This window comes from Anomalospiza imberbis, chromosome 1 (genome assembly GCF_031753505.1).
Source record: "Anomalospiza imberbis isolate Cuckoo-Finch-1a 21T00152 chromosome 1, ASM3175350v1, whole genome shotgun sequence".
Lineage (NCBI taxonomy): Eukaryota > Metazoa > Chordata > Aves > Passeriformes > Viduidae > Anomalospiza > Anomalospiza imberbis.
Window position 1 is genome coordinate 15,319,424 of NC_089681.1, and position 26,325 is coordinate 15,345,748.

Below are 26,325 nucleotides of genomic sequence, written 5' to 3' on the forward strand. Positions count from 1 at the left end.
CTGAAAGGCACAATCTGACTGGCACCCTGCCAGCCCTGGGGTGTGAGCAGGGCATTTTTGGCCAGTTTGGGTGTAGGGAGAGGGCACACAGAGGCCTGGGCCCGCAGGCAGTGGTGAAGGGATGGGCAGCATCCCTTCAGGTCCAGTAGGGCTTGAGCCCATCATAAAACTGCACATTTGGATTCTGGATCCTGGATCCTGGATCTGCCCATGGCACCCTGCCCTTGACTCGGTGCCAGCTCTGCTCCTGATGAGAAATATAACCAAGTTTTCCTTTGAACTTTGTCAGGGTTACCCTCTCCTCTGTGTGCTTAGTGGTGGAAATCTTAAGTCTTTACGTTTTGTCACAAGCAGAAGCAAAAACGTCACTATATTTAAAGGGCAAAAAGACCTTCATGTATTATGTCAGGCAGAAACAAAATGCTGGAAGGGACTGCCAAATCAATGATTATCCAAGTGCCCTGTTCTAGCAGACAGTATGTACTGTAAATAAATAAATAAGTAAATAAATAAATAAGTACGTGTTCAAATGCATTTCAGTGCAGCAGAAAGAAAAAAAAAGCAACAGTAATATATTGTGCTAGTGTGGAAGAAGAAGAAACTTGGAACAAATGGCCTAGTATTTACACAGCTGAAGCAAAATAATATGTGAAGGTTGGTCAGGCCCAAATGAACCCCATAAAAAGCTTTTTAGGAATTCTAAGAGTTGCGTTGGTCAGTTTGACCACATCACACTTCTCTGTGTAGCCATCTCGGTTTTGGCATTGTGGATTATGTGAGAACAGGGGTGTTGCAACAATCTAGAGAGATGTGGTAGTTTCAAGAAGGAGCAGGGAGACAGGTAGTATTCTTTCCTCACTGAATTTGAGCAAAAGGTTTATTTTCTTCAGTAGAGAGAGCAGCAGGTATCACCCATTACCTGTTTAGTTTCATCCAAAGAGATTAAGTTCAGTTGAGAACTGTAACATGCAGACTTTTAATATTTTGTGTTATGAAAAAAAAAAAAAAAGGTTTTTTTTGATGGCTAACAAGGTGTAGTCTCAAAATGCCTGAACTTGATCTATCAGTCTCTATCAGATCTCTACAGATTGTATCTGTACACTGCTGTCCTACTCAGACTTCGTGCCTAATTTACTGAAAATAATTTTACCCATATTTTTTCCCCACTTTTAAATGTAGCTCTGTTAGATTCTTATGGCAAAGCAGTGTTGGCAACTCTGGGTGTGTCGTTTGTGAAACCTATGCACAGGGCCTGAGAATTGCCTTCTCATTGCATTTTTAATTACTAAACTGCCTTCAAAATACAAAAATAATGTATAGTGCCTGCTTGAAGTATGGCACAGTCAGATATACTAGTGACTGGTAAGACAGTAGATAGAAAGGATGGCTTTTTTCACAAAAGATTTATAATGTTACAGTTAATTCCTGCTGCCCAAGTAAGTAACACCTATCTTGTATTTAGGTTGAATACAGAAGTGTGTTTTTAAAGCTATTGGCCTTAAAGGGAATGCAGAAGGTCACTATGAAAATAAAAATATATAAACAAAAGTGATAGAGAGAAAGAGTAACTTTCGCCCCAACTGCTTTTGAGGAAACAGTGCCCTTGGCATATACATTCTCAAGGAATAGTGGTAAGGCGGTGCATACCCTGAAAAATGGATTTGTGTATGTTGTCCTGAAGTTCTGTGGGAATTGTGAGCAATGGGTAGCTCTTTGAACATCAACCACAGTATGTAATCCTTTTTATGAAGTGACCCACCTTTATCCTAAAATTAGGTAGAGTTTTTTTGCCTTGACAGCGTCTGCTGAAAGGATGTTTCATAGCCTCACTGCTTTGTCAGTTAAAACCCTTCCCATTTTCAGCCCAAAGTTAATCATGGCTAGTCTATTTGTTCTTATGCCAACTGGATCCTAAGCTTTTCCTTCCCTAATGTTTACCTGCTGCTAGCAATTGTGTTTCTAGTCTAAATGAGTGCACTTCACATTTTCATAAAGAGAAGAGCCACATCTTCCATATCTTCATTAATTTTCATTAAAATTAATTTTTCTTGAACATTTTAAAATTGTTTTCTTAATGCAGTATCATCTGTGCCATCATTACTTACCTGTTTATGCTCAAATTTTTTGTCTGTGATTTAAGGCCTTCTAAAGTGTGATTTGGGCTGGTTTATATTTGTTGTCTACTGCTGTATTGTATTCTTTATTTTTTTCCTCCTTCAATCACTGTTAATAAAGTGTGAGGAATTGTTATTTCACAGAGCTTGCACTGTTCCCAACTAGTTTTCATTTCCACTTTCAATACAATTTTCAGTAGTTTTCTGTATATCTCTGTACTTCTCTAGATTGAAGATATCATAAAACTTTGGTTGTCATTCAGTTTCCTTAGTATTTTCTGTATAAACACTTGAGTATTTGTCTTGTTAGCTCATCTGTGATGCAGCTGTTTGAAATAAGACTTTTAGACCCTGATGGACTACTTCAAATGGAAAGAAGTGATTTGAGAATAGTGTAGAAGCATTTCAGTCTCTGCTTTGTCATTTGGCCTCAAGGCCAGGCTCACTTCTTGATGAGTGTTACAAAACCAGTGTAAACATAGCTATGATATGGCTGTTTAGGAGTGGGAGTGTTTAGTGTATAATGTTGATTTTCACTGGACACAAAGGAAATTATGAGACCATGTTTTCTTGCCTAACCATAGGTCTGCCACTCTTATTTTAATCATCTACTATTCTATTTAAGGAGAAAAAAAAAAGAAATAATAATGAAAAAATAGCATTATAAACTAGAACAGAAAGTGTCCCTTCAATATTGCTGAAAGGTGGAGTGCTTGTAGGAAGCATAAGTCAGTGCTAAGCAGTTGCTGATTCTCTCCTGCAGACCAGACTCTGCAATTCTAATCTGCTGGATGGCACATGTTGCGTTTTGCCTGTTCGCTTGAGTTTCTACTGATGGAGTCCAAAATACTTCGGAGAACGATGCCAAACCAGATTTTCTGACGTGCAGTCGGGATGTTGCCAGGGTGAGCATTTGGAGCTGGGAGCTGCAGAAGAGTATCCCACAGTTGGGATGCACCCACGATCCGATGTTGGATTTTTCTCATGTAGCAAAGCAAATAAAGTGCCAGGCTGTCTGCTTCAGAAATGCTGACTGTTGCCACAGTATCTTATGCTGATAGACTGCTGTTGATTAATCTTTTGAGTATTTGAGAATTCATTTTCTATGTGTGTATTGCAATAATTTTCTTACTTTAACCTTTGTATATTTATAATTACAGGAAGCAGTTTAACTGGCAGTGAGAAGTGCCTGATGCTTTCATGTGGCTTCACTGTTTCCAGCTTGCACAGTATTGCTATGGCAGTGTGAGCTTGCACATGGTCTTCCTTTTGCTCATCTTGATGTCTAAACCATTGACACTTCCTCACTTCTTGAACCCCAGTTACAGTGGTCACATGCCAGTTCCAGTACAGCCTAAGATGTATTTCATTTTTGCTGAGTTCAAAGATCAAATTTTCTTGTGATGTTGTGAATTCAGAGCAAAATGCAGGGATCTGCAGAAAATTATTAGCAGCTGGTTACCTGTATAAAGGACGCAGGTTAACTTGAAGGGCCTGTGTGTACAATTAAATATATGTACTTACCTGTACTTCCCTGACTTTACGCACTCTTTCTGCAGTTGAAATAAAAGGTGGTATCTTTTCTGTTTTGATAGATCTTTTATAGTGAATGTGGATGAAATGAACAGTTACAATGATATTCCTATGTTCCTATTGTTCCTATTACCCACATAGGTCTTTAAAGAAAGGAAAAAAAGAAGAAAAGGATATTTTAAAAATCTGAACAAATTTTAACTCTACCTGTGATGAGTGTAGCATGGGGTCTTTATTCCACTACCTCCAGTGGACTTGCCATTTCTCAGTTTATAGGATGTTTCCGTTGCTGATTTTAATATTTTCATAAAGTTTCTGATGTCCAGTCCCTCATGCATCCTCATTTCTTTCACCCAAATCTTATGTCTCATTCTTTTTGTGTATTTCCAGTGATTTACAGTCATGATTCAAATTGAAACATAATGAGACATTAGGCATTGATATGTCAAGCTGTTAGAAAGACGCAAGGGAGATGGTAATTTTCAGTAATTTTAGAGTCTAATCAAGTGTGTGTTTGTTGCCCAGATTACAATGTACTCGTGAATTGCTTGAGTTCCCTTTAGCTCAGAGGCCAGTAGAGTTCTACATAGATAAAGTTCAGTTTGAGCTTAAGGAGCCACGTTTTTTTCCTGTGGGGTTTGCAGCTTCCAAGCCCCCACTGTTTCCCACATCAGAGTTTGGAAGCGAGAAGCAGCAGGTCAGTGCCCACATGGTGTTTCAGGCACCCCAGCACAGGCAGACAGACCTGCAGCCCCGCCGGTGCCATTGGTGCTGTGGGAGCGTGTTGCTGCCACCTCCGTGCCTAACCTTTAATTATCCTTGATGCTGTGAGTGTAATACAGACTTATTTGTGCAGCTGGCCTGAGACAAGCGTGCCATCTTGTGAGCAGGCAAAATGGGAACTACTGTGGATTCCGCTGTGGGCGCATGAAGCGTGAGGGTTATGAGCGGAGCTGTTGGGTATTTTTGTTTCATACTCAAAGGAGATCCAGAGCTTCAACAACTCAGGGTGTAATAGGATAGGAAATCAAATTGATTCTTTAGATCTGGGAGTCATAAAGAGAATTATTTTCCTATTAATAGGCCAAGGCCTATCAAAATTATATGGGATTCAATGACAACGAGTTTTTTTTTTTTTTTAAAGAGAGACTCGAGTCTATGTTTGGTTTAATCAGTCAGTTTTGATGCTGGAGAAGACCCAAGTACTTCACGTACTTGACAAATAACACTGGTTTACTGCAGTCTCTGTTCTTTAGGTCATATATGCATATATATGCTCATCTTGTTATCTACATACAGTGGTTGTACAAATGTCTTCTGACATTAAGGTTTTTATCTGTGATCTTGGGCTGTTCTCATTACTCACAAAAAGAGAAGCCACGGCCAAATTATGAAGATAATTTCTAATTTCTCTCATGTATTCTTATTCTTTCAATACATACTGCTTAACAAAAGAATTGTTTAAGAGATGCTTAAATTTAATTGGCTGTGATTTCATCTCTGTCTTCTTCAAAGGAAGGCATCTTTACTGTATAAATCCGGTTGTACCAGATTTCAGGGGGTAAGAAATTTATAGTTAATACTAATCCCTAAAAAATTACTACATCCATTGTGAAACATTCTCTACAGAATTGTCACAGTTTTGGGGTCCTGTATCCTGTATTAGTTAATCAAGTAATTTTAGAAGTTGGATTCTTTCTTGACTGTTAATGGTACAAAGATCACTTTTGCAGCCTTTGTTGTTTATCAGATGAAACTGTTACAGGAGTAATTATTTACTCTCAACTAGTCCCATTTTGGGAAGAATTTGCATGCGGATATCTGGATGAAACATTTATCTCTTGAGTTGTTTGAAATAGCACTTGTGGATGTTCTGCAGCTATTTGTAGACTTGAAAATTAGAAGCAGCCCTAACTTGGATTGATTGTCATGGGGAGAGCAAACAGCAACAGATTATTGATGGGCAGCAGCTAGATGAGCAGAACGACATGATCTATACTCAGCCAACTGGCTCACATTTGGCAGTCCTTTTATTTATGAGTTGTGGTTATCTCACCCCATCCGTGTTGGACTCTCAGCTTCTCCACCTAATTGGCTGTGTTAATTTGTAGCCCACACCTTCAGATCTCAGGTACATCCCAAATTCCTTTGCACAAGTTGGAACATTACTTCAAAGAAGGTACTGTTGTAGCCTCTGCAAGTAGTTTTGGGACTTTTTTTAGACTCCAAAATGCCAGTGAACCCAGAAGTTGCTTAAATATTTGCTTTCTTTATAAGTGAAAACACGGCAAAAGCTTTCACTTTTTGAGGGACACATCCCAGTGCAACAAATCAGCTCAACATCATTGCTGGATATTTCTTAAAACTAGTGAGGTACTGAATTGGAAAGTGAGGTGGCATGAAGGCAGCTCTGAGGAGGAAGACAGGAGCAATGTGGTAAGACTTGCTTGAGTACATGGGATTTTTGAGAATGGAAATATTAGTATAATCTATGGTTGTACCTCTCTGTAACTTTTAGAGAGGTAGTGATATATATATATATTTTTTTAAGGAACATTCAGGTGCATTATTTCTGGAAAAGAAATATAGTGCCCAACTTACTTCAAAGTACATCTTCAATAAGAATAAAAAACCTGTTCATTAATTTCGTCTCTGCAGGCTGAAGATTTCTACTCTCATTGGTAGTTTCAGTTTATGTCTATATGTTGTTGCCTGCAGATTCTGCCACCTATGCTGTACTGGTGTTTCTGAAATTACATATTTACCTACCAGGGAAAAAAATTAAATATTTTTTTTGTATGTGTTTTATGATCCTGGCAGATTACTGATGTTTAAATTAAATTTCTGGTGTCTGCATGGTCCAGGCTAATGTGAGGGCTTTTGGCACCACCCCTTAGTGCAATAAAGAATCAAAGCCAGTAGCGTAAGAAATCTTCTATCAAAAGCTGAAAGCTAGATTCATAAAATCACTTATGCAGGCATTATGAGATTTTCCCATGGAAAGTTTATGTGGGAGTTTGGGAAAAACTGATTCAAGAACAGCATTATTTGCACTATATATATTCATCCAGCAGTCAGCAGGCTGGCGCTGGCATCCCTTGCCAGTTTTAAAGGGCTGCCAGCACTCATGAAGCTGCTGCAAAGCCACATCAGCAGAGTATCAAGGAGTCATCTTATTCTGCGCCCTCCTTCCCCCTTTTCAGAATTGAAATGGGTAAAACAGAAATCATACTCCTCAGTGAATGCGTGTACTCAATTCTTAAGGCTTTCCAAAAAATGCCACTGTTTTAAAGCCGTTTCATAACAAATTATTGAGGTGGCAGTGCTGTAAGACTAGCTTTCTCATCAGCATTTCACTTCATTTCTCCGCTTCAAAAGAAAAATAAGAGATAAAAAGGACAAATAATAGACAAACCACTCAGAGTGGATCCATTTGCATTCACTTTGGTCTTTTTTTAAAATCTATTTTACTTTGGATTTTTTTAAGAAAGTGGGTCTGTTTCTCAGTCTGCATGAGGACCATATGATATGTGCTGCAAGAGAGTCTTTCCTTGTTAATAGGGATGATTTGAAAGGCAAGGTAATTCACCACTGCTTTGGCTGGAGCTAATATTGGGCTCCAACATCAGTTCTGTAATTTCTGACAAATGGCCAGGGTTTCTTGAATAGGCACAGCTTTCTGTTTTGTGCAGGGAACACACAATCCAGTCTTTTGTTGTGGTTGCCACTGCTGTTGTTTCTCCCCCATTCACAATGGAGAGTGGGGTTATTTGTGCTGAGTGGAAAAACAGTGCCAAAATTTTGACTTGCTTATGTTTAATGTGATTTTAATTTTTGTGATAGCCATAAACAATAAAAGAGATTTTGTAATATGGATCCCCTGTATCCTGATCTCTAAGTCAAGAAGGCATATTGGTGATGAAGTTTTATCTGTCACAGGCATGTCAAGATGAGCCATTGCTGGCTGATTCAACCCAAATGTATAAGAACTGTTTATATAGAGATTGCCAAACAATTTCCATTGCTTTCTTTTTATCTAGATTCTTGAATAAATTACTAAATAAAATAGTCTGTGTTTGGAATGTATGGCTGTGGGATATATGGAAACTCACAGCATGTGGGGGGGAAAAAGTTAAAATAGGGAAATATAATAGTTTTGTAAACTTTATGTGAATATAGGTACATCATATATAGACTCAAGGTTCAATTTGCTGATCAAAGCATCCAAATAACTTTAGATTTAATAATGTCAGCAATGAATGCTAATATATGGAAATTGAAAAGCATGGAGCAACAATAGCTAGCCACGCTTACCAGTATTACCCTGCAGCAGGTAGATTTACATTTTTTTATTTTGTTTTGCAATCACAGTTTGGAAAATGTGTATTCTTTTTCCCTTCTTCCATACTTCTGAATGTGGGTTCTCCTCAACAAGCTTAGACAAGATTCAAGCTAAACAATAGGGCAACATCAGAACCTTTGAAGGCTCAGTTTGGATAGGTACCCAAAGCCTGAGTCTGCTTTGATGTATGTGGGCTCAACTCCGGTTGCCCTTGGTTGCCCTCTCTTACCTATGTAACTTGTGTCTGGAAACTCTTGCCAATTTTTTTTTTTTTTTTTTTTTTTTTTTTTTTTTTTTTTTTTTTTTTTTAAGAAAAAAATATTAAGGACATTTTTGCAAACTCATGTTCATCCCGATTCTGGTCTGGCTGGAAAAGTACTACAATAATGCCCTCACCGGTGATGATTTAATATTACTGTTTTAGGTCTAGCCTGTAGACTTCTGCCGCCTTCCCAGTTTCTGAAATTTCAATCCTGTTTCAAATGGGAGGATTTTTGCCTCTAGTTGGAAACAAAATTATTTGAACTTTTTTGGAATGCTAGCCAAAACCATCCTCTATCTCCCTTGCATCTTTTCCTCTTCTCCCAAGTAATTTATGTTTCCATTTGACTGAGGTTTTGGGCAAGGGAACTCTGATGTCTTTCTTTCATATCACAGACCTCACCTGGCAGAAAGGGACAGCACATCTCAGATTTGCTTCTCAGTCAATGGGGCTTTTGCCATTACCTTCAAGGGAAATAGGTTCAGTCCATTGTATTCTTAATGCAAAAGAACAAATGAGTCATTTCTTGTACCCATACCTGATTGCTCTTGCCTAGGAGCCAGGAGGTCACCTTCTTTCCTCACTCTTTCCTCACTGAAGGTAGCACTGTGCTTGCCTCTGCCAGTACACTCAACTCAGATTCAGTTCTGAGTCATTTGCAAACCCTAAACTCCCATTGTCTTCAAAGGACATTTGGATTACAGGGAACACTGAGTTTACTCAGGCTGAAAAGAAATTGAAACATATGAGATTGCCACACCTACTAGAGGAGTTTGGCAAGACAGTGTTTTTTTGCCCTAAAGACAAGATGAACAGTGGAGATGTGATAAATGTGCCCACAGCCCAGGGGGTCTTTGATTCTTGCTAGTACAAGATTGAGGGAAAACTGTACTCCACTGGCAACAAGAAAACTCTAAACACTTAAAATACTAAACACTTAAAATATTTCCTTTTTTTTTTTTTTTTTTCAGATTTAGATTGTAGAGTGAGAGCTATAAGATGTCACTGATACCAGGATCATTACAGTGTTGACATAGATACTGGTTACTGGTCACTTTTATTGGACATGGGGATATATAAGACTTCTTTAAAAACAAATTGTAAACTTTTGAGAGATAATTAAGGCCTACAAACCCTCTTACTCTTCAGAAAGTAAGCCGCTGTCTTAAGCAATGAGGATTAGGAGCAATTTATTTTTCGCAGAAGTAGGTGATTCTATCCAAAGGCAGTTGAACTTTCTTTGAAGGATCTGGTATCTCCAAAGACAACACAAGACTAAATGGACCTCTGGTTTCATCTAATAGGGAATGTTCTGCATCCTATAAAGTGTAATGACAGATAATTAATAGAATAATCAGATGATTTGGATAGGATGGCAGGCAGAGCTCTCATAGGAGGTGTCAGTCGTGGCAGAAGTCAGTTACTTTATTGTAGTAAGCAAATCAGGCTGGATTCTCTCCGTGGTGCAGTAACAGTAGATTGGGGAGCATGCAAAGTAGCATCAATACATAAAAATTAAACTACTTTTAATATACAAAGCTGAGTTTAGATAAATGCAGAACAGAGAAGCAAAGGCATAATATTCCGTGAAAGTGCGGCCTTTTAATGCTGTTTTGGAGACTAATTTACATACAAATAAAATGTCAGCTTATCCCATAACTGTCTTGATAAATTGGAGCACTTAGATTTTTGCATGAGATGCTCCTTCTGTACCTTATTAAATTACGGGATCTTGGCCTTTTGCCAAGTGCTAGGGTGATGCTTTCTTTACTGAAATACATACAGGAGAGGAATAGGGACCTGGACATCTAGAGAACCCAGGTTCAGTCACTAGCCAAGAGCTCTGCCTGTACATCAACTTGAACACTTTGAATTTTTAATTTCTCTGTAGATAATTTTATTTCTCCATAAAATGGCAGTGATGTTAGTTTTCCTATTTCACAAGCATTGTTGAGTTTTAATTAGTTGTCATTTGTACAGAGTGCTTTTAGGTGCTTGATTGGAAGTGAGGGCAAAGTGAATTTTGCCTTGTTGGGCTCTCCTATGCTAGATGGATGGCAGTGGAGGGCAGGTAGGAACAAGCTCTCTGCAGCAGGCTAGTAAGAAATGCAGAGCAGCAACCTGCTGTGCTCAGGGACTTGTAAATACAGTTTTAGAATTCTTCATTTTGGTTGCAAATTAGGATACAATTCTTCTTCATGTCACCTCTTTAGACACATCACCTTTTGACTTCAGTTTCTCCTGAAAGTGTCTGTCTGATTATCCCAGGAATGAGCTTAAAATGAAATAAGTGCCTGGAAGTAGGCTTAAACAATCTATTTTGAAACGCCACTCCTAAACTCTCGAAATGACCAAATGTCTGCTTTATACCCATAGAAAAGGTTAGATTTATTCCAGTGGCTAGATGATTACTGATGTGTGCTGTGCTCTGAAGCATAAGGTAATAGAAAAGATCATTGTGAATTAATTCAATGTAAATTAATAAGAGATTTACCTGATGAGAGTTGTTTGAAGGTGATGGCACTTTGTAGCTGAACAGGATTTAAGATGTCCAAAAGTGCACCTTTAGAGATTTGAGAACGATCGATGTTGGGAAAGTGAATGTAAATGGGAAGGAGCAAGCTTGAACAGACCACAGCTCTTTTCACTTGTCTTTTTGTTGTAGACTTTGTAGGGAAAAAAAACTGCAAACAGCCCTTGGCAAATTGGTGATCAGGAGCTAAACTGAAAAGCCTGAAAATGCAAACGAGTAGGAGAGGAGGAGAAAAAACAAGTGTTTTGCTATAATGCTGTTCTACTAATATGATGTTTTCTTCTTCTACTAATACATGGTTTTCTTCTTGCACTTTTTAGATTGATGAAGCTATCATCATTTCAGTGGAGCATGTGGAGTACAAAATATCAAACAGATGCATTTTGTCCAATTACAATGTCTGATCCTGCCTTATTTTACTGATATGAGGAATCATGTTCTATCTTTGCAGTTGCTTGTCATGAAGCTTATTCTGCCCTCCCATGGTTTAGGGCCTGACTCTTGGGTTCCTTACGTAAAAGGGGTTGTTCTTTCTTTCCCTTCTCAGCAGAGACAAGTTAGGGAGGGCAGTGTGTTGGTTGTTTGCTGGCCGGCTTGCTCTGAGGGCCATGAGCAAAAGTGGGAGAGAAGCATTGTGTGTGACTGCCTCCTGCTCTGTGTCCCAGCAAGAGATGGTGGGGATGTGAAGCTGTACATCTCTTTTCTGTCATTTCATTTTGCAAGTGTCCACAAGGGAAGGTAGAAGGGCAGCAGCTTTGGCCAGTCCTCTACCACTGTGTCTGTGTCTGAGTCTGGGGTAGTTTGCATCTAAGGTAGTCTAATTTTCGGTAATTTCAGCAATTTCACCTGGAGTTTCCAGTGTTTACAGTTTTTTTTTTTTTTTTTTTTTTTTAACACTTACATTAGAAAACATGGCATGTCTTTGAATTGTGGGCTGTAGTAATGAGCTTGTTAACTTTCTGGTTGTGCTGGGCGCAGGTCTGGGCCAGCCCGGCGGGACAGGCTGCCGAGGAGGGCTGGGTGCCGGGTGGCTCCCCAGGGACGGGGCCGCCGCCGAGAGCTTTCCCAGAAATTCCCTCTCGAAACAGGAGCTTGCTGGCCTCGGAGCTCGTGTGCCTTACAGCTGCTCCGCTGCTGTACGGAGAGTAGGGAGGAGGCTCCGGATTGATTAGGACTTCATGTACTTGATAGAAGCCGGCACTTTGAACACTTAGGGGTTTTTATTTTATATGAAGAACAGCAGACAGTCTTTGTAGTCTATTTATGTGTAGTAAACTGGGTTTTGTTTTGCGTCTTGTCGGTGTTTTTTTTTTTCTGTTTTTCTGTTTTTATTTTTTTTTCTTTTTTTTTTCTTTTGTGAAAGAAAAAGGAAGTCTAAAAAGGAGAGAAATTAAAACCACAGCATCATTTTCCCATGCAGCTATAGCAAGTATCCTGCGATCTCACATGATCAGCTGTCCTGCTGGAGTGGAGTGTGGGAAGGTGTCAAAATATGACTCTCAATCTCTCAAAAATTTTTTTTTCTTAAAAGGGAAAGCCAGACGAATGCCAAAAGCACTGCTCCCTTCTCTAGCCCTGCAGTAACAAACTACATGAGTGTATGTTATTAAGATGATAAAGATTAAATTTCTAGTTACTAACATGCTATCACAACAGCAAAGGGGGAAAAAATCTTGAAAAAATTATGAAAATTAGTCTGATGGTCTCCTTTTAATAATAAGATCACTCCCAACCCCAACAGACAGTGTAGGCTGGAATTCCACAGGGCTTTTTTGTGGTCCTAATGATTTTAATAATACTTTGTGCTGTGTAGCACCTTTCATTAGAGGATCACAAAGTGCTTTACAGTCACTAATTAATTAAGCCTCACAACACTCCTGTGAGATAGGTAAGTATTACCCATATATTAAGCTGAGACACTGAGAGTTAATGATTTTTTGCTGCATTATTCTGGGAAAATGACTGATGTTCAAGCACTGTATGTGCATTATATGTCTTTGTGTGGGTGTGTAATATACATGAGTGTCAAAGTATTAATTTTACTATCCCTTAACAAAGATGTCCTACTTGAGCCTGTTGAATATAAATATGTATTTTCGTTTAACTTTTTGTTGCTGCAGCATATTGACTGATAATATCATAGTCTTCATATACCCTTGACTCAGTTTGCTCTTCGTCTGCTTGTGCATCTACGTATACAAAGACTAGTCAGTGGCATCTCATAAAATTCAAACATATTTCTAGATGGATTATTCTGTTAAAAAGAGCATATGACTAAGATCTGACTAAGATCTAACCTAAACCTGCAGCACAAGCACCAGGCAACCACCATTCTGTTGCAATAGGCAATAGCTTTGTTGACAAGCCATCACATTCAGTAAAAGTAATGAGCAACAACAGTGACCCGCTGGGGAGCTGGAGATGAGCAGGTAATTAGCCATTATCTTCACCACTCTTATGAAACTATTGATTACCAGAATTTGTTTTTTTTTTTTTCTTTTTTTTTAAGAAGTACAGTAATCACTATGGTAATTCATTATCCTGAATTACAAGCTGATTTTAGCAGAAGTTTTTTTTTCTAGGGATAAACTGATGTGAGGATATGAGTGACTGTTGAACAGAAAAGTCTGTATCTTGAAGATATATGAACCACATAGAGTAGCCTTAGCTGTTTTTGAGGGAAAGTACATAGAGCTGCTACCTGGGCCTTACCCAAAATTCCCTCAGCTGAAGAAGTCATTTCATTCACATCAGGCTTAGTAATTCTTTTATTTTGGGCAGATCACTATTTTCAGTGCTGAAAAGGTCCCTAAAGCCTGTTGTTCACTTGGCTTCTTTACTAGCACCCAACAAATGTGCTTACTATTGCGATGGCACCATAGAGATGTGGGAAGTTGCCTGCTAACAAGGAAAGTAACACCACTAATTTTGTTTGAAGTGGAACACAAGGCAGCCAGCAGAGGTTAACTTACAACTGCTGATGGAGTTATTTAGATGCCATTAACTATCCCATTAGGCCAGTCCCGTGATGATGCATGTGAATTTTTAAGACACTTTCTTTCTACATCTCATTTTCAACAGTTACTTTAAAGTTGTTTTAGACTTAGTGTTTGGTAAACATTAGCTGGGAGATTTTTTTTGCCTTTTTGTATGAGTGCATGTGTGTGGAAGAGCACGTGTGTCTGAGGAGAAGAGAGCTATGGGATTTCTCATGTTTGAGGGAACTAGAGAACAGCAGACTCTATTTGTATAGTGTCCAGTAATAGATGCATGGAAATGTACAATAGGTATAATAATGTTTTTAAGTGAACACCATATTTTGAATGCATAATTTAGGAAGGAAAACCTTTTTTTTTGTTTTGTTTTGCAGATATACAGATCAGCTCTCAAAATGTCTTCTGTGTCTTCCGTGCAGCTTCTAAGACAATTGCATTAGCCCGCCTGCTAGTTGACTAATAGAATTAATAATTGTAAAAAGCACTCTAAAGCCACATGCCTTATGAAGTCAATGCTGGGTATGATTTTACAAGTATGTGATCTATTTTTTCAAGTGAAATTGTTAACCAAAAACGTTCTTGGCACACAATAAAACATTGTGCAATCTGTTATTTGTCTTAGAGATAATAATTTCAGAGTGGCTATATTCTTTCTGTATCTAACTTATGACTTGCTAGGGGATGGTTTCTTCAATTTAGGAGTATTGCAAATGTAGTTTTATTTACATAATAAATCTCTGAAAAATGATAGTGGTGGAATTTCAACAACAAAAAAAATCCCTGTGTTTTTTCTTACCATCCCCTTATGTGGATATCAAATAAATGACAGATGATTTTTCAAAAATGAAAAGAAAAAAGAAGGGAAAATACTTTTAAATTCAGCTTAAGGAAATCAATGTTATCTTCTTTCTTCTTTCCTTTCTTTCTCCAAATGTAGAATATTGCATGAAGAAGCTCCATTAGGCAGATACGGTTTTATTTTCCCCCCCTCCATTAACAACCCAGACTCACAAATGTATTGGGAAAATTAGAACTAAAGTAGCTAGATCTACTGTCCAGTTAGCTTGCATAGAGTCTAGATTTTTCTTTTCTTTAAAGGGACTTTTTTTCTGTCCTTTTCTCTGACTCTCTTCTGTCAGTTGTCATGAAGATAGCAAATCTCTAAACTTTCCTTATCTGTCAAAAATATCACTAACAAAAACATTTTAGAACATTGCATTTAGTCTTGTTTAATTTTGACTGAGGTAACAGTCATGATGTTTACTTGCTCAATTTCTGATTTTTCTTCACTGCACAGTCAGGACTTCTTTCTCTGTTGTCTGCCACGAATTGCATTTAAACGGAAGTTATTTTAAAAATGCTTTGGGACGTGTAACCAGGAGAAAAGTACATACTTAGCTGAACACCTACCAGACATACTCATAGATATTTTTAGTGTGTGTTAACCAAGAGCATTCATGGAGTCTCACAGAGAAGTAGCACTGCTGAAAGGCTGACGACTATCTTTATACCTTGAATTATATATGAGTGCATGTTGTTTTAGTAGGCTGAGTCTATATTGTAATAGTTCTCTTGCCACAGAAGAAAATATTTATTTTCTCTGTGTTCTGAGTGACTTCATGGTTCAGAAGTTATTGGGGAAAAAAAAAGTCCAATTTACTTCATACATCCCCTGGTAGATGTAGTTGATATTAAAGAGAAGACATTTGGTTCCCAAGCATACGTGTCTTCTACAGTAAGGAATCACAGTAGGCATTTAAGAAACCTATTAGGACCACACGGAGTGTCAAAATTTCTGTAACGTGAGCTGGCATTCTGTGTGAAAGCTGCCTTGCTGTAGCCCATGCTGCCTGTGGATCAGCTCAACCACAAAGACAACAGAGCCAGCCCAAGACACAAGTTGAACATTTCCCCTAAGAAGTTGTCTGTTTTTATCAAGAGAGCATATAGTGCCCTTTCATGTGGAGCAGATGTAAGTAAGAGGATGTACAGATGCCTGTTCTTTTATTTTTAACCTCTGTCCCCAGCCTTGCTTCTCAAAGTACTGTTTTGAGAAGGTCATCCACGACTTTCAAAGGTCTGGATACAGCACCATTTGGAGCACATCAGTGCTGCTCCCAGAGTTGCCAGGTGGTCCTCTCTTGGCAGAGCAATGTATATCTCTAGTACCTCTGTAGGGCCGGGCCAGGGCTGGCCTGGGAGTGGGGGCTCAGACTTGAGTCTATAGCTCACATCTCATGTGTGGTACTGCAGGCTGCTGCCACCAGACCACACACAATTTGGCAAAGAGAAACATCTATCCTTGTATACAGCATTGGCAAAGATTAAGACCATAGAAAAGTTGGGGCACATCTGTCTTCTGCCCATAGTTAGCATGTGAACACAAATGGATCAAATCAGCTGGTGATGAATATCAAATCCAGAACCACGCACTTGAGAAAGCAGTGGAGTTTAATATATATATTTTCTCTTAAATAGAGTGGGGAAGGTGAAGTGGATGAGGAATTTGACTTAGTACCTGCATAGTGTGTTTGCTTGTCCTTCCATAATCTCCCCCATTCAGAAAGCAGCTAACTCATCAGTGGCAGACTCCCCCTTTCTCTCTGATCCTTATTGCTGTCCTGTCTCAGCTTTCTTAAATGGATCCTGGAAGTGTACTTGCAGATTTAGCAGTAGTGGCTATGTCTGCATGGAGGACTGAAAGGTTTGGATGATGAGATCCATGTGGATTCCAGGTGTTTTCAGGGCAGATCCTGGCTCAGCCACACAGTGATGTCAAACGTCTGGATCCAGGCCTGTAAAGTTTTATTGACAACGGGTTTCCTAATAAATTTAGTTTTTCTTTGTTTGGCAAATAGAACTAATTACATGAATAATGGACTGTGGGGCCAGACTGTAGAATATCTGTATAATCCTGTTTAAAGTTTATGGGCAGTAGGAGGGAGAACTTTTGCTATAGGGAAACTGATACCTTCTTAGGAAAATACTTTCTCTGAAACCTCAAGTACTTGCTCTTCTAAATCTGTTTTCTTCCTAATAATTTGTTTAAGTTCTTATGATTATGTCTTTTAGGTCTATTTTTGCAAACCTATGTTATATGTGGGTGTACTGTGTTTGAACATTAGACTTCAAAAGTTTATTTTTCCTCTTATTTTTCTAAAATTATTTTAAAAGAAGCATTAATTTAAAATTCTTCCTGCCGGACCATTATCATCCCAAAAGATAATGAAACCTGCAATTCACTGATTCTCATGGAAGTGTCTTTTTAGGTTTTTTAGAGTTATCTTTTTAGTTAAGCTTAATCTCAGTATGCTAATTTTTAAAAATTTTTCTGCATAGCTTAAAAACCTGTTCAACAAAAATTTTCTGAAAAGTTGATGTACTCAATGTATTCATATAGTTCAGAATGCTTTTAAAAGTGTCAGGTTTATAATCTGTTACATATCTTGTATATCTTGAATAATTCTATAGGTTTTTTTTTTCCTTTTTTTTTTCTTTCTTTCTTTTTTCTCTCTTTTTTTTTTCCTTATTTCTTTTTCTGTGGTAGATATGGTCCGGAAAAAGAATCCCCCTCTAAGAAACGTTGCTAGTGAAGGTGAGGTACAGACCCTTGAGTCTACAGGTACTGAAAGTGAAGAGTCTGGAAGGAAAAAAGAATTTTCTTCAGAGCAGATGCAAGAAAACACTGACCAGGGTGATGCAGCAGAGTTAAGTAACAAAGAGGAACTTTGCATGCATGTCCAAGAGCCATCTTCCAGTGTTAAAAAGGACTTGAAAAGCTCAGTGCTGAGTGAAAAGGCTGGCTTCAATTATGAAAGCCACAATAAGGGAGGAAATGTTCCATCCTTCCCTCATGATGAGGTGACAGACAGAAATATGCTGGCTTTCTCATCTCCAGCTGTTGGGGGAATCTGCGATCCCTTGAAGTCTCCTCAAAAATCAGATGCAGATGACACCCAAGATGTGGTCTGTACCCCGTCAGGAGATGCAGCGGAGACAAATGAGGAGCATCAGATGTCGCCAAAAGCTTCAGATGAAACAGTGCAAGTGCAAAGTGGTCAAACTGATGGCCAAGGCTCAAGCCCGATCCCCATGGCCTCAAAAAACCCACAAGTGCCTTCAGATGGGGGTTTAAGGCTGAACAAATCAAAAGCAGATTTGTTGGTAAACGATAACCCAGATACAGCGCCTCTGTCTCCAGAGCTTCAGGACTTCAAATGCAACATCTGTGGGTATGGTTACTACGGGAACGACCCCACAGATCTCATCAAACACTTCCGCAAGTACCACCTAGGACTGCACAACCGCACCAGGCAGGATGCTGAGCTCGACACTAAAATTTTGGCTCTCCACAACATGGTGCAATTCAGCCACTCCAAAGACTTCCAGAAAGTCAACCGCACTGTGCTTTCAGGGGTACTGCAGGACATCAATTCCCAGAGGCCTGTCCTATTAAATGGGACTTATGATGTGCAGGTTTGTATGCTCCCAGCCTCCCCACTTCTGCTCGCTGCCTTCTCGACTGCAAAGCCAGATCTTGCAAAGCCTGTCCTACCTATGTGATTACTGTATCTCATATAACCTGCTTAAGCCTCTAGAACCGTTTTGGTCTATTTTAGCCAGGCTTTCTGCAGGTCTGCCGATTGTCTTGTACAATAGAGGAGTATTTGGCTTTTTGACCAGTGACATTTCTGTGTAGGATTTAGTCATTATGGTAATCAATAGCAAGAGATCTTATTCAGCAAACAGGCAAACAGCTGAATTGTTTATCATATGTGAAGGATTTACTGTCATGGAAAGAAAAGAGCAAATAATAATGAAAAATAACAACAAGATAGACAAAAGACAGCAGCTGGAAATTAAAAATGTAATCCTAAATTATCAGCTGCTGGGAGTCAAGATTTGGCTTATTGATTCTTTATTAAGATAAAATAAATGGCAAGTCTTGGCAGCTCTGAAGTTGTCTAGTGCCAGAAAAACAGGATACACAATGGATAAAACATTTCAAAAAGTAACAGTAATCCATGCTGTCCTTCATGTTAGTAAGCCTGTAAGAAAAGGATTATTGCCTCAGTCATTCTCATCTAGTTGAAGTAGGAAAAAAAAAACTACAGATACTGCTGGGAAAAAAAATCTTATTTTTACCATGAAAGAGTGAACTCAAAAGTCTTTCATGGACTCTTGGTTAGTTTCTCATCAGCTAGTATTTAATTAATTTAAAAAAATTGATGGTGCTTTAAAAAAAATCTTTGGATTGAACTGAGAGGTACAGTAGGATATTTCAGTATTCTATATGATACAAAAATTCAGATTTTAATAAAAATCAAACCAAAGTAATTAAGTTTGCATACAATACATGCTCAAATGTCCATCCATTTTCAAGTGACTGCATACATGGAAACATTGTAGTAATCAACAGATAAAACTCCCAGGGTATGTTAAAATAAAAAGGTAGAAAAGTGGAAATTATGCTTGCAGAAGCCATAGCTATAGGAAAGAAATTTTGCAAGACAGGTTAAGATGGCTAACATGTAACATCAAGGAAGAAACCAAAACCAGAAAACAAGTCACGAGCTTGAAACTTTTCAAATTATTTAAACTTTTCCTCTTTTTAAAGAAACTCTACAGTTTCTTCGTGGAACAGCAAATCAAACTAAGGTCGTTACTATGCATAAAAGCTGCAATCTTTGAACTGCTGTCTTACTAAAAGATCACTGTCTCATGTCAGACACTCTGTCCTGTCAAACTCTGATTAGAAAGCAAATATGTGATGTAGTTAAAAGAGGTTAGAAGTGAATAATGTCAGATTGTGAAATGATGATTTATAATTAGCACATAGTATGATGTTAATACCTGGATTTCCTGCTATAGTTTCAGTTTGCTGACTCCAGGGACAGCATCTTAGAGCAATTGATCCATGCTGTCAGGAAGACATTCAAACTGGAACAGCTCAGACATACAGTATAGAGGAATTCGAGTTTCTAAACACACTTTCATTTCCTCCAAACAATTGTTTCATTAGGTCCTTAGTTATTTATAGGAAAGTTTATGCTTGATTAGAATGAGCTGGATGCTTTTCCTTTGCAGTGCTCTCAGAAATAAAACAGATGTGTCAGCTATCTCAGTTTGAACTGATAGAATGAGAAATAAAACAGCTGAACCTAGACTATACTTGTCTACTAAACTCTGGCAGTAAGATACTGCAGGGGAGACAAAAAGTGGTAGGAAACAGTCCATAGATAATCTACTTAAGATCAGTTTTTTTTCTCAGACAAAAAACATTTTCCAAAATAGAACAGACAGCCTATACAATGTTGGCTGTTTATTTGAAAGAAAAAAACCCTGCACCTCGAAACTTAATTTTTAAGGGTGCTAATTTTCCCTGGTCAGTTTGGGAATAGAAGATTAAATAAGCTTTTATGGCAAATACCATGCTGCATTAATTGCACATGTGCCAGGCATTGATCCAGAACATGTCAGAAGATAAGTAACTGATTAATATTTTTATGCTTTCTCCTCCCCCCACTCCTGATTCATAGCAGCTTTGTGAGATTCATGAACAAAGTAAAAGAACATTTGAAAATCCCCTTTGCATCCACACATGTTTATATTGCTGCTATATCCATTTTGAAGGGTTTTTTCTCATGCATCTGAATGGCTGGCATCTCCCACCACAACAAGGGATCGTATTGATGGGTGCTCCAGTTAAAATCAGTTCAGTCAAACTCCTGTATTACATGAGAGGGAACTGAACCTGTATAAGAATAATTGGTTCATGTTAACACTATTATTTTGTATAGTTATTGGGCTAAATGAAAATAATCCCTTTGTAATTAACTTGAAATAGTAATGAACTGGGCTTAGGATCTGATTTATTGATCCCCTTGCACTTAGCAAACTGTTCTGTTGTAGCTAGGCTGGAAGTTATCGATAGATTTATGGTCTCAGGCCATGGAACTGGGTGCAGAAGCCAGAGGATGAAGATGACTGACTTTGATCTGGCTCACAATAGTCAGTTGGAAATGATGGTATATGAAGATTTATAATAGTGAGGGATGCTATGGAACCCCATCGTTTACATTCATAACAAAGGCAAACAAAAAGCAATGGGAAAATGTCTGAGTGCAGGAAAATACAGTATCTCCTCTTCTATCTGTAGAGATCTAGGGATGTGGTGCATTTGCTGAGGGCTTGGAAAAAGAAATCAAATGCGTTTTTGGACTTGTATCACAGAAATGAAGTTAAACCTCACCCACAGCCAAAACACACCCTCCCAACCCTAAATGCAGCTTTTAGGGGGTGTAATCAGCAAAACTGGGGATATACATATGGTTTCACATACAGGTATTCAAATATTGGAAGTGTGTTTTGTAGTACCTAAAGAGAATTTGTCTGGGAACTGTGTAAATAATCCAATCTTTCTGGCAATCCTATTGTGCAGATTTTAACTTGATATGAATATTTTATCCAGCAAGATCCCTTTGTCGTATCAGAAACTCTTATTTTCTGTTGAAAATCTCCTGTACTCTTTGTTGCCATTTTTCTCTTCAAAGGTTTTTTGGTTCATTGAGTTATAATAAATTCCATAGGATTGGGTAAAATCACTCAGCTGTTTCTGGAAGATTAACTTTCTTGCCAGTATAGATTTCAGAAAACATTCACTATCACATCTCTGAATTCCCAGGGAATGTGTTAATCAGCTTTATAGCTTTTATCAAAATAATATTTGAAGTGAGTTCAATGGATCTATTGCTGATGTGCCCCCCATTACTTTTTCTTCACATTTAGTTAATTGATCAATCTCTATAGGCAACTTTGTCTTGCTGGTTATTTGAGCCTGTGTAAGGCTTTGTGGACGTGCCTAAAGCAGTAGCCTTTATACTGGATCTAAAGACTTCACTTAAAGTAAAATTCATGTGACTAAGTTAACAGCTATGATGCTGAAAGCTATTGCCTTTGCTGCTGTATGATTAAGCCTCCTTCTCTGTTTGATCTAATGACTCTTTAATGTGTATGTTAGAGTCTGGAGACAGGCAAGTTGCTGGCAAGTAGAGAGCAGGCAGTCTTTTTTCTAACCCCCAATTTTTTTATGAGTAGTAATTGGGACAACTTCAACAGGAAGGTTGGAGAGTGCTGTCTTCCACATAGCAGCCCATAGCTAAGGCGTAGGACATGCCCAGCAAAGGTGAAGAAGCAGACTTGGATCCCCTCTGGCAGAGCAAGGAAAGGAACCTACTTTTCCTGTTTCCTGAACAAGTGTTCAAGCCATTAGGCTATTGTATAAAAGAGAGCATGACCCTGTTTCCTGGTGTGTTTTAAAAGAGAATAGTGTCCCTCACAGAAAGGACAGAAATGTCTGCATTCAGGTAAGGGTTTCAGATGACATGTCCCAAGGGAGAAGGGTATTTATGCAGCCATGAATAAAGACATAATGCAGTGCTCAGCAGTTCTTACAGTTGCTTCATATTGTCTATGCTACCTTTGAGGTGCTTCCTGCTCAGCACAGCCCTGGTTCTGGAGCTCGTTGGCACAGATCTACCTCCTCTTCTATTCAGACTAAAGATTAAAGATTCAGACTAAAGAGTAAAAAAGATTCTGAATGTACAATTTTTTTTTTTTAATTTAGTCCTCTGATTTTGATTGTTTCGTGGTTTTAGATCTAGACAGTCTAAGATACAAGAAGACAAATTTAGATACAAGAAGACAAATTTCTGAAAAAGCATGGCCTGATAAAAGCCATCATTAGGTTTGCTGATTGTATTTCAATGCACCTGGGGGTGGGGGGGAGGGAAAGAAAATGAATAAATTACTGCATTATCTGCTACTCCACAGAATGATAAGAGGTTATTGACAGTTGTTTTCTTCTACAGTTCTAGACATACAATATTGTAAGAATTGTCCTATACCACTCAGCCTAATGCTTTGTCATGTGAATCACAGAATGATTTGGGCCTTAAAGCGAATCTAGTTCCAACCCTCCTGCCACAGGCAGGAACATCTTTTAGTAGATTAGGTTGCTCAGAGCCCCATCCAATCTGGCCTTGAACACTATCAGGGATTGGGCATGTCTGAGTGGAGCATTCACTGTTTCTCTGGGCAGCCTGTTCCAGTGCCTCAATTGTGCTCCTGGTGAAGAATTTCTTCCTAATATCTTATTTAAACGTATCCACTTGCAGTTTGAAGATGTCACCCCTTGTTCTGTCACTACATGCCCTTATAAAAAGTTCCTCTTCAGCATTCTTATGCCCCTTCAGGTACTGGAAGGCTGCTATAAATCCTCCCTAGAGCATTCTCTTCTCCCGGCTGCACTGCCTGTCTTCATGGGAAAGGTGCTCTAGCCTTCTGATCATCTTCATGGCCTCCTCTGGACTCACTCCAGTAGGTCCATGGCTGCCTTATGCTGGGAACCCCAGAGCTGGATACCCATCCCCAGATGGACCAGGTGGGGTCTCACGAGAGCGGAATAGAGGGGGAGAACCACCTCCCTTGACCTACTGATTACATATATAAGTACCTATAATGAACATTATGTAAGTACATATTATGAATAAGGCTAACTTGTCCGGGATTTTCACAGCAACCAAAAGCATTTCTGGATGTTCAGCCAGCAGGCTACTCAGTGTCTTAGAAAGTGGTAGAAATGCCCAAACAGAGTCTGTAAAGCTCTTCCTTTTGTGTCCTTTATAAATCACAGGTGAGTTCCATGTGTCTGCATGGTGCTATGTCATGAGTGGTTTTTAGTGGTCTGGATTTCAGTGTATCAAATCTGGCATGTTTTCTGTTCTCAGGTTAGACATGTGTGACTAGTATAAAGTTTAGTCTAACTAGGATTCAGCTGAATGAGAAACAGTGATTTTATTTGTAGGTTCTGCTTTTTATCCTCCACGCTTATATTAACAGATTGAATATGAAGCTGTGAAGGTAAGACTTAAAAAACTGTAGGGATTTTTAGGGGTATAGTTGTAATCAGCAGCACTTCTCATGATAAAGGTTTTCCTTTACGTTTTGGTGATTTTGGCAAAGAGACTCAGACAGACGAAGTGAGAATTACGGACTGGAGGCCTAAACAAGTACAGCGTTTTCTTTTGTATTATTAGCAAATCAAACCTTAAAGTTCTTTGTTGTCAAATGGGCTTCCTAGAAGGTGACACAGGTACATAAGTGGTTGACATGAGGAAACAGATACATGCATATGAATGAGTTTCATTTTCCTTGCATGCTTAGAAATGGATCCAAGTTTTATATTGTTTGTCTTACTGACTTTGGCTTAATTGTCCATAATACAGGAATTAGACCTAACTAAACTGAACAACTGTTGCTGCATATGATGTACCCCGATCTTGCTGAGTTCATTGTGCCGTGCTAGTTTTTGCAGCATATGTTAGATCAGAACTTTTATGAAGGTGGATGTCACAAAAGGCCCAATTCATGTCAGCATTTTGCAGACTCCCCGGGCACTTTCCTGATAAACTGAAAACTATCAAACTCTCTTTGAGTGTTGCACCTGCATGTGGGCATGCCTATTTATTTTGAATCTTATTTCTGGGTCATGATCAGGCTTGGAGGCTGCCTTGCACACTTGAGAGAGTCACTTCTCAGAAGCACAGGATTCAGTCATCTCTTTTAAACAACTGACATGAAAAAAAATGGTGGCAGGTAGAGAAATTGGTGGTAGATCACACATAAAAATATGTCCATATGCATTTGCTTGGGAGTGTTTATACATATATTTGCTTCTTATGCATATATAACTGCATACATGCATATTTACAAATATTACGTGAAAAAGCACATGGAAGAGGTATTTAACTTCTATACTGACAATAGCTCATAAGCAATGATTTGTATGATTATATGCAGTAGAAGTTCTTTATATCATTTCTATGGAGATATCTGCATGTTTACTCTTCAGAATGATAGGCAGTGATTTACAGCTTATCAGCTGCTACATAGTAAGTGCCTGGGAACATTGCCTTGCTCTGTGGCAGAAATAAGCTATTTTAGCTGCCTTGCAGTGAGAAGTAGTCTATACTAATATTAGAATATTCAGATGGACAGTTTGTGGAACAACTGATGTGATATATACTCATAGGCTTCAAAGTGAAGTTGTTTATGTGTTGATATTCCTTACCTTATTGCAGGGATATTTGGTAGTGTTTGAAGAGATGCTAATAAAAACAGTTGGTGAGACTAGTAATGTTAGTGCTTATATTTAAAGTTATAAACTGCTAACATAGCCTACAGAAAGGATGAGAGCTCAAAAAATAAAAAGTTCCTGGGGAAAAAGGAAAGCAACTAAATTTTCTTCTCGTATAAATCAGTGCGAGTTGGCCTCTAAGCCTGTAAGGCTGTGTGAGTTTACAGTAGCCAAGGAACTGTCTGGTAATTTTATCTACAGAGAATAGAAGGAATGGTGCTTCTTTAGATACTAGTCTAGTAACACTAGTTAGCAAATGAAAGTCTTGATTTTCTCTTTCTTTCTTTTGTTGGTTTTGCACATCTGGTCTCCTGACCTTAATTTAAGTTCTGTTATTGTTCTGTCACAGTCTTTGTTTTAAAAATACTTATAAAATTCTGATGACACAAAAACTGTGTTGGGTTCAATGGCAACAGAATAAATCTCAAGAAGAATGCACTTACTTTGAATGAATGTGATCCAATAATTTGCTTTCTTGTTTTGGTAAGTATGAACAGCCCAGAAAGCCAGGAGTTTGCTCTGAGTTTTTGCCTCACTTGTGCAACATAGATTTATGTATCTATAAATTAATCACAGTAAATAGTTTTAAGAATGTACTCTGAAGATTCTCCTAGTTTAAAATGCAGAAAGAGAGTGAGTGAGTGAGGAGTGAATTCTTCACAAGGGAGGTTAGAGAACTGGGTGGTGTTACACAAACTTGCATGAAAGCCAGGAATCTGTTCTGGCCTGCATGACATGAAGAACTTCATAAATGTGGGATGGTTAAAATGTTCTGGATGCTATATTGCACAAAGCAAATGAATAAACAAGAGCATTAGAAAATATTTTAGGATTAGAAGATTAAGAGTAATTGCAAAGGCAGACTGGATGGCTCAGAAGATTGGTAAAGGATCCGGAGCCTTTCACCTCCTGATTAGCCAAAGATGTAACCCAGGTAAGGGAAAAAAAAAAAAAGATTCATTAACGTTTGATGTTGCAGTGCAGATGTATTCTAATCAGTACTTGCAGAAGAAGCCAGGGGTCAAAGACAGCTTTACCCTGAGCATGTAATCCTTGTGGTTGAATCTCTTATGTGGATATAGTTTCTGCTGGTAGAATTTTCTGCATGAAATACATGATTACAGGAGTGGGCAGATTTTCTCTTCCTTGGCGATTTTTTTCAGATTCTGTAAGAAGTATTTGTAAACTGCTTTGGCATGATGGAATTTAGGACTGAATTTTGAAAAGGAGGAGAGAGAATAGGGATAGCATTTGGACCAAGGACAAAATAAAAATCCAAGACCCATTTTTTTTTTTTAAAGAAGAAAATACTTCTATTTGCTCAAGTCCATCTATTCTATGAAATCAT

At 38.4% G+C, this 26,325-nt stretch overlaps 1 protein-coding gene across 8 annotated transcripts in view; it reads left to right on the forward strand.

Annotated features, from left to right (window-relative positions):
• Window positions 1-26,325, forward strand: part of TRPS1 (transcriptional repressor GATA binding 1) — a 214,593-nt gene that overhangs the window by 26,048 nt on the left and 162,220 nt on the right. For 4 of the 8 annotated variants that reach the window (XM_068182644.1, XM_068182685.1, XM_068182701.1 and 1 more), the window contains exons 2-3: window positions 14,155-14,313; window positions 17,328-18,256. In XM_068182644.1, the coding sequence (XP_068038745.1) occupies window positions 14,277-14,313; window positions 17,328-18,256 (966 nt within the window). In that variant the 5' untranslated portion in view covers window positions 14,155-14,276. The remainder of the gene's footprint in view (window positions 1-14,154; window positions 14,314-17,327; window positions 18,257-26,325) is intronic. The other 4 variants (XM_068182660.1, XM_068182693.1, XM_068182677.1 and 1 more) reach the window with 2 other exon arrangements.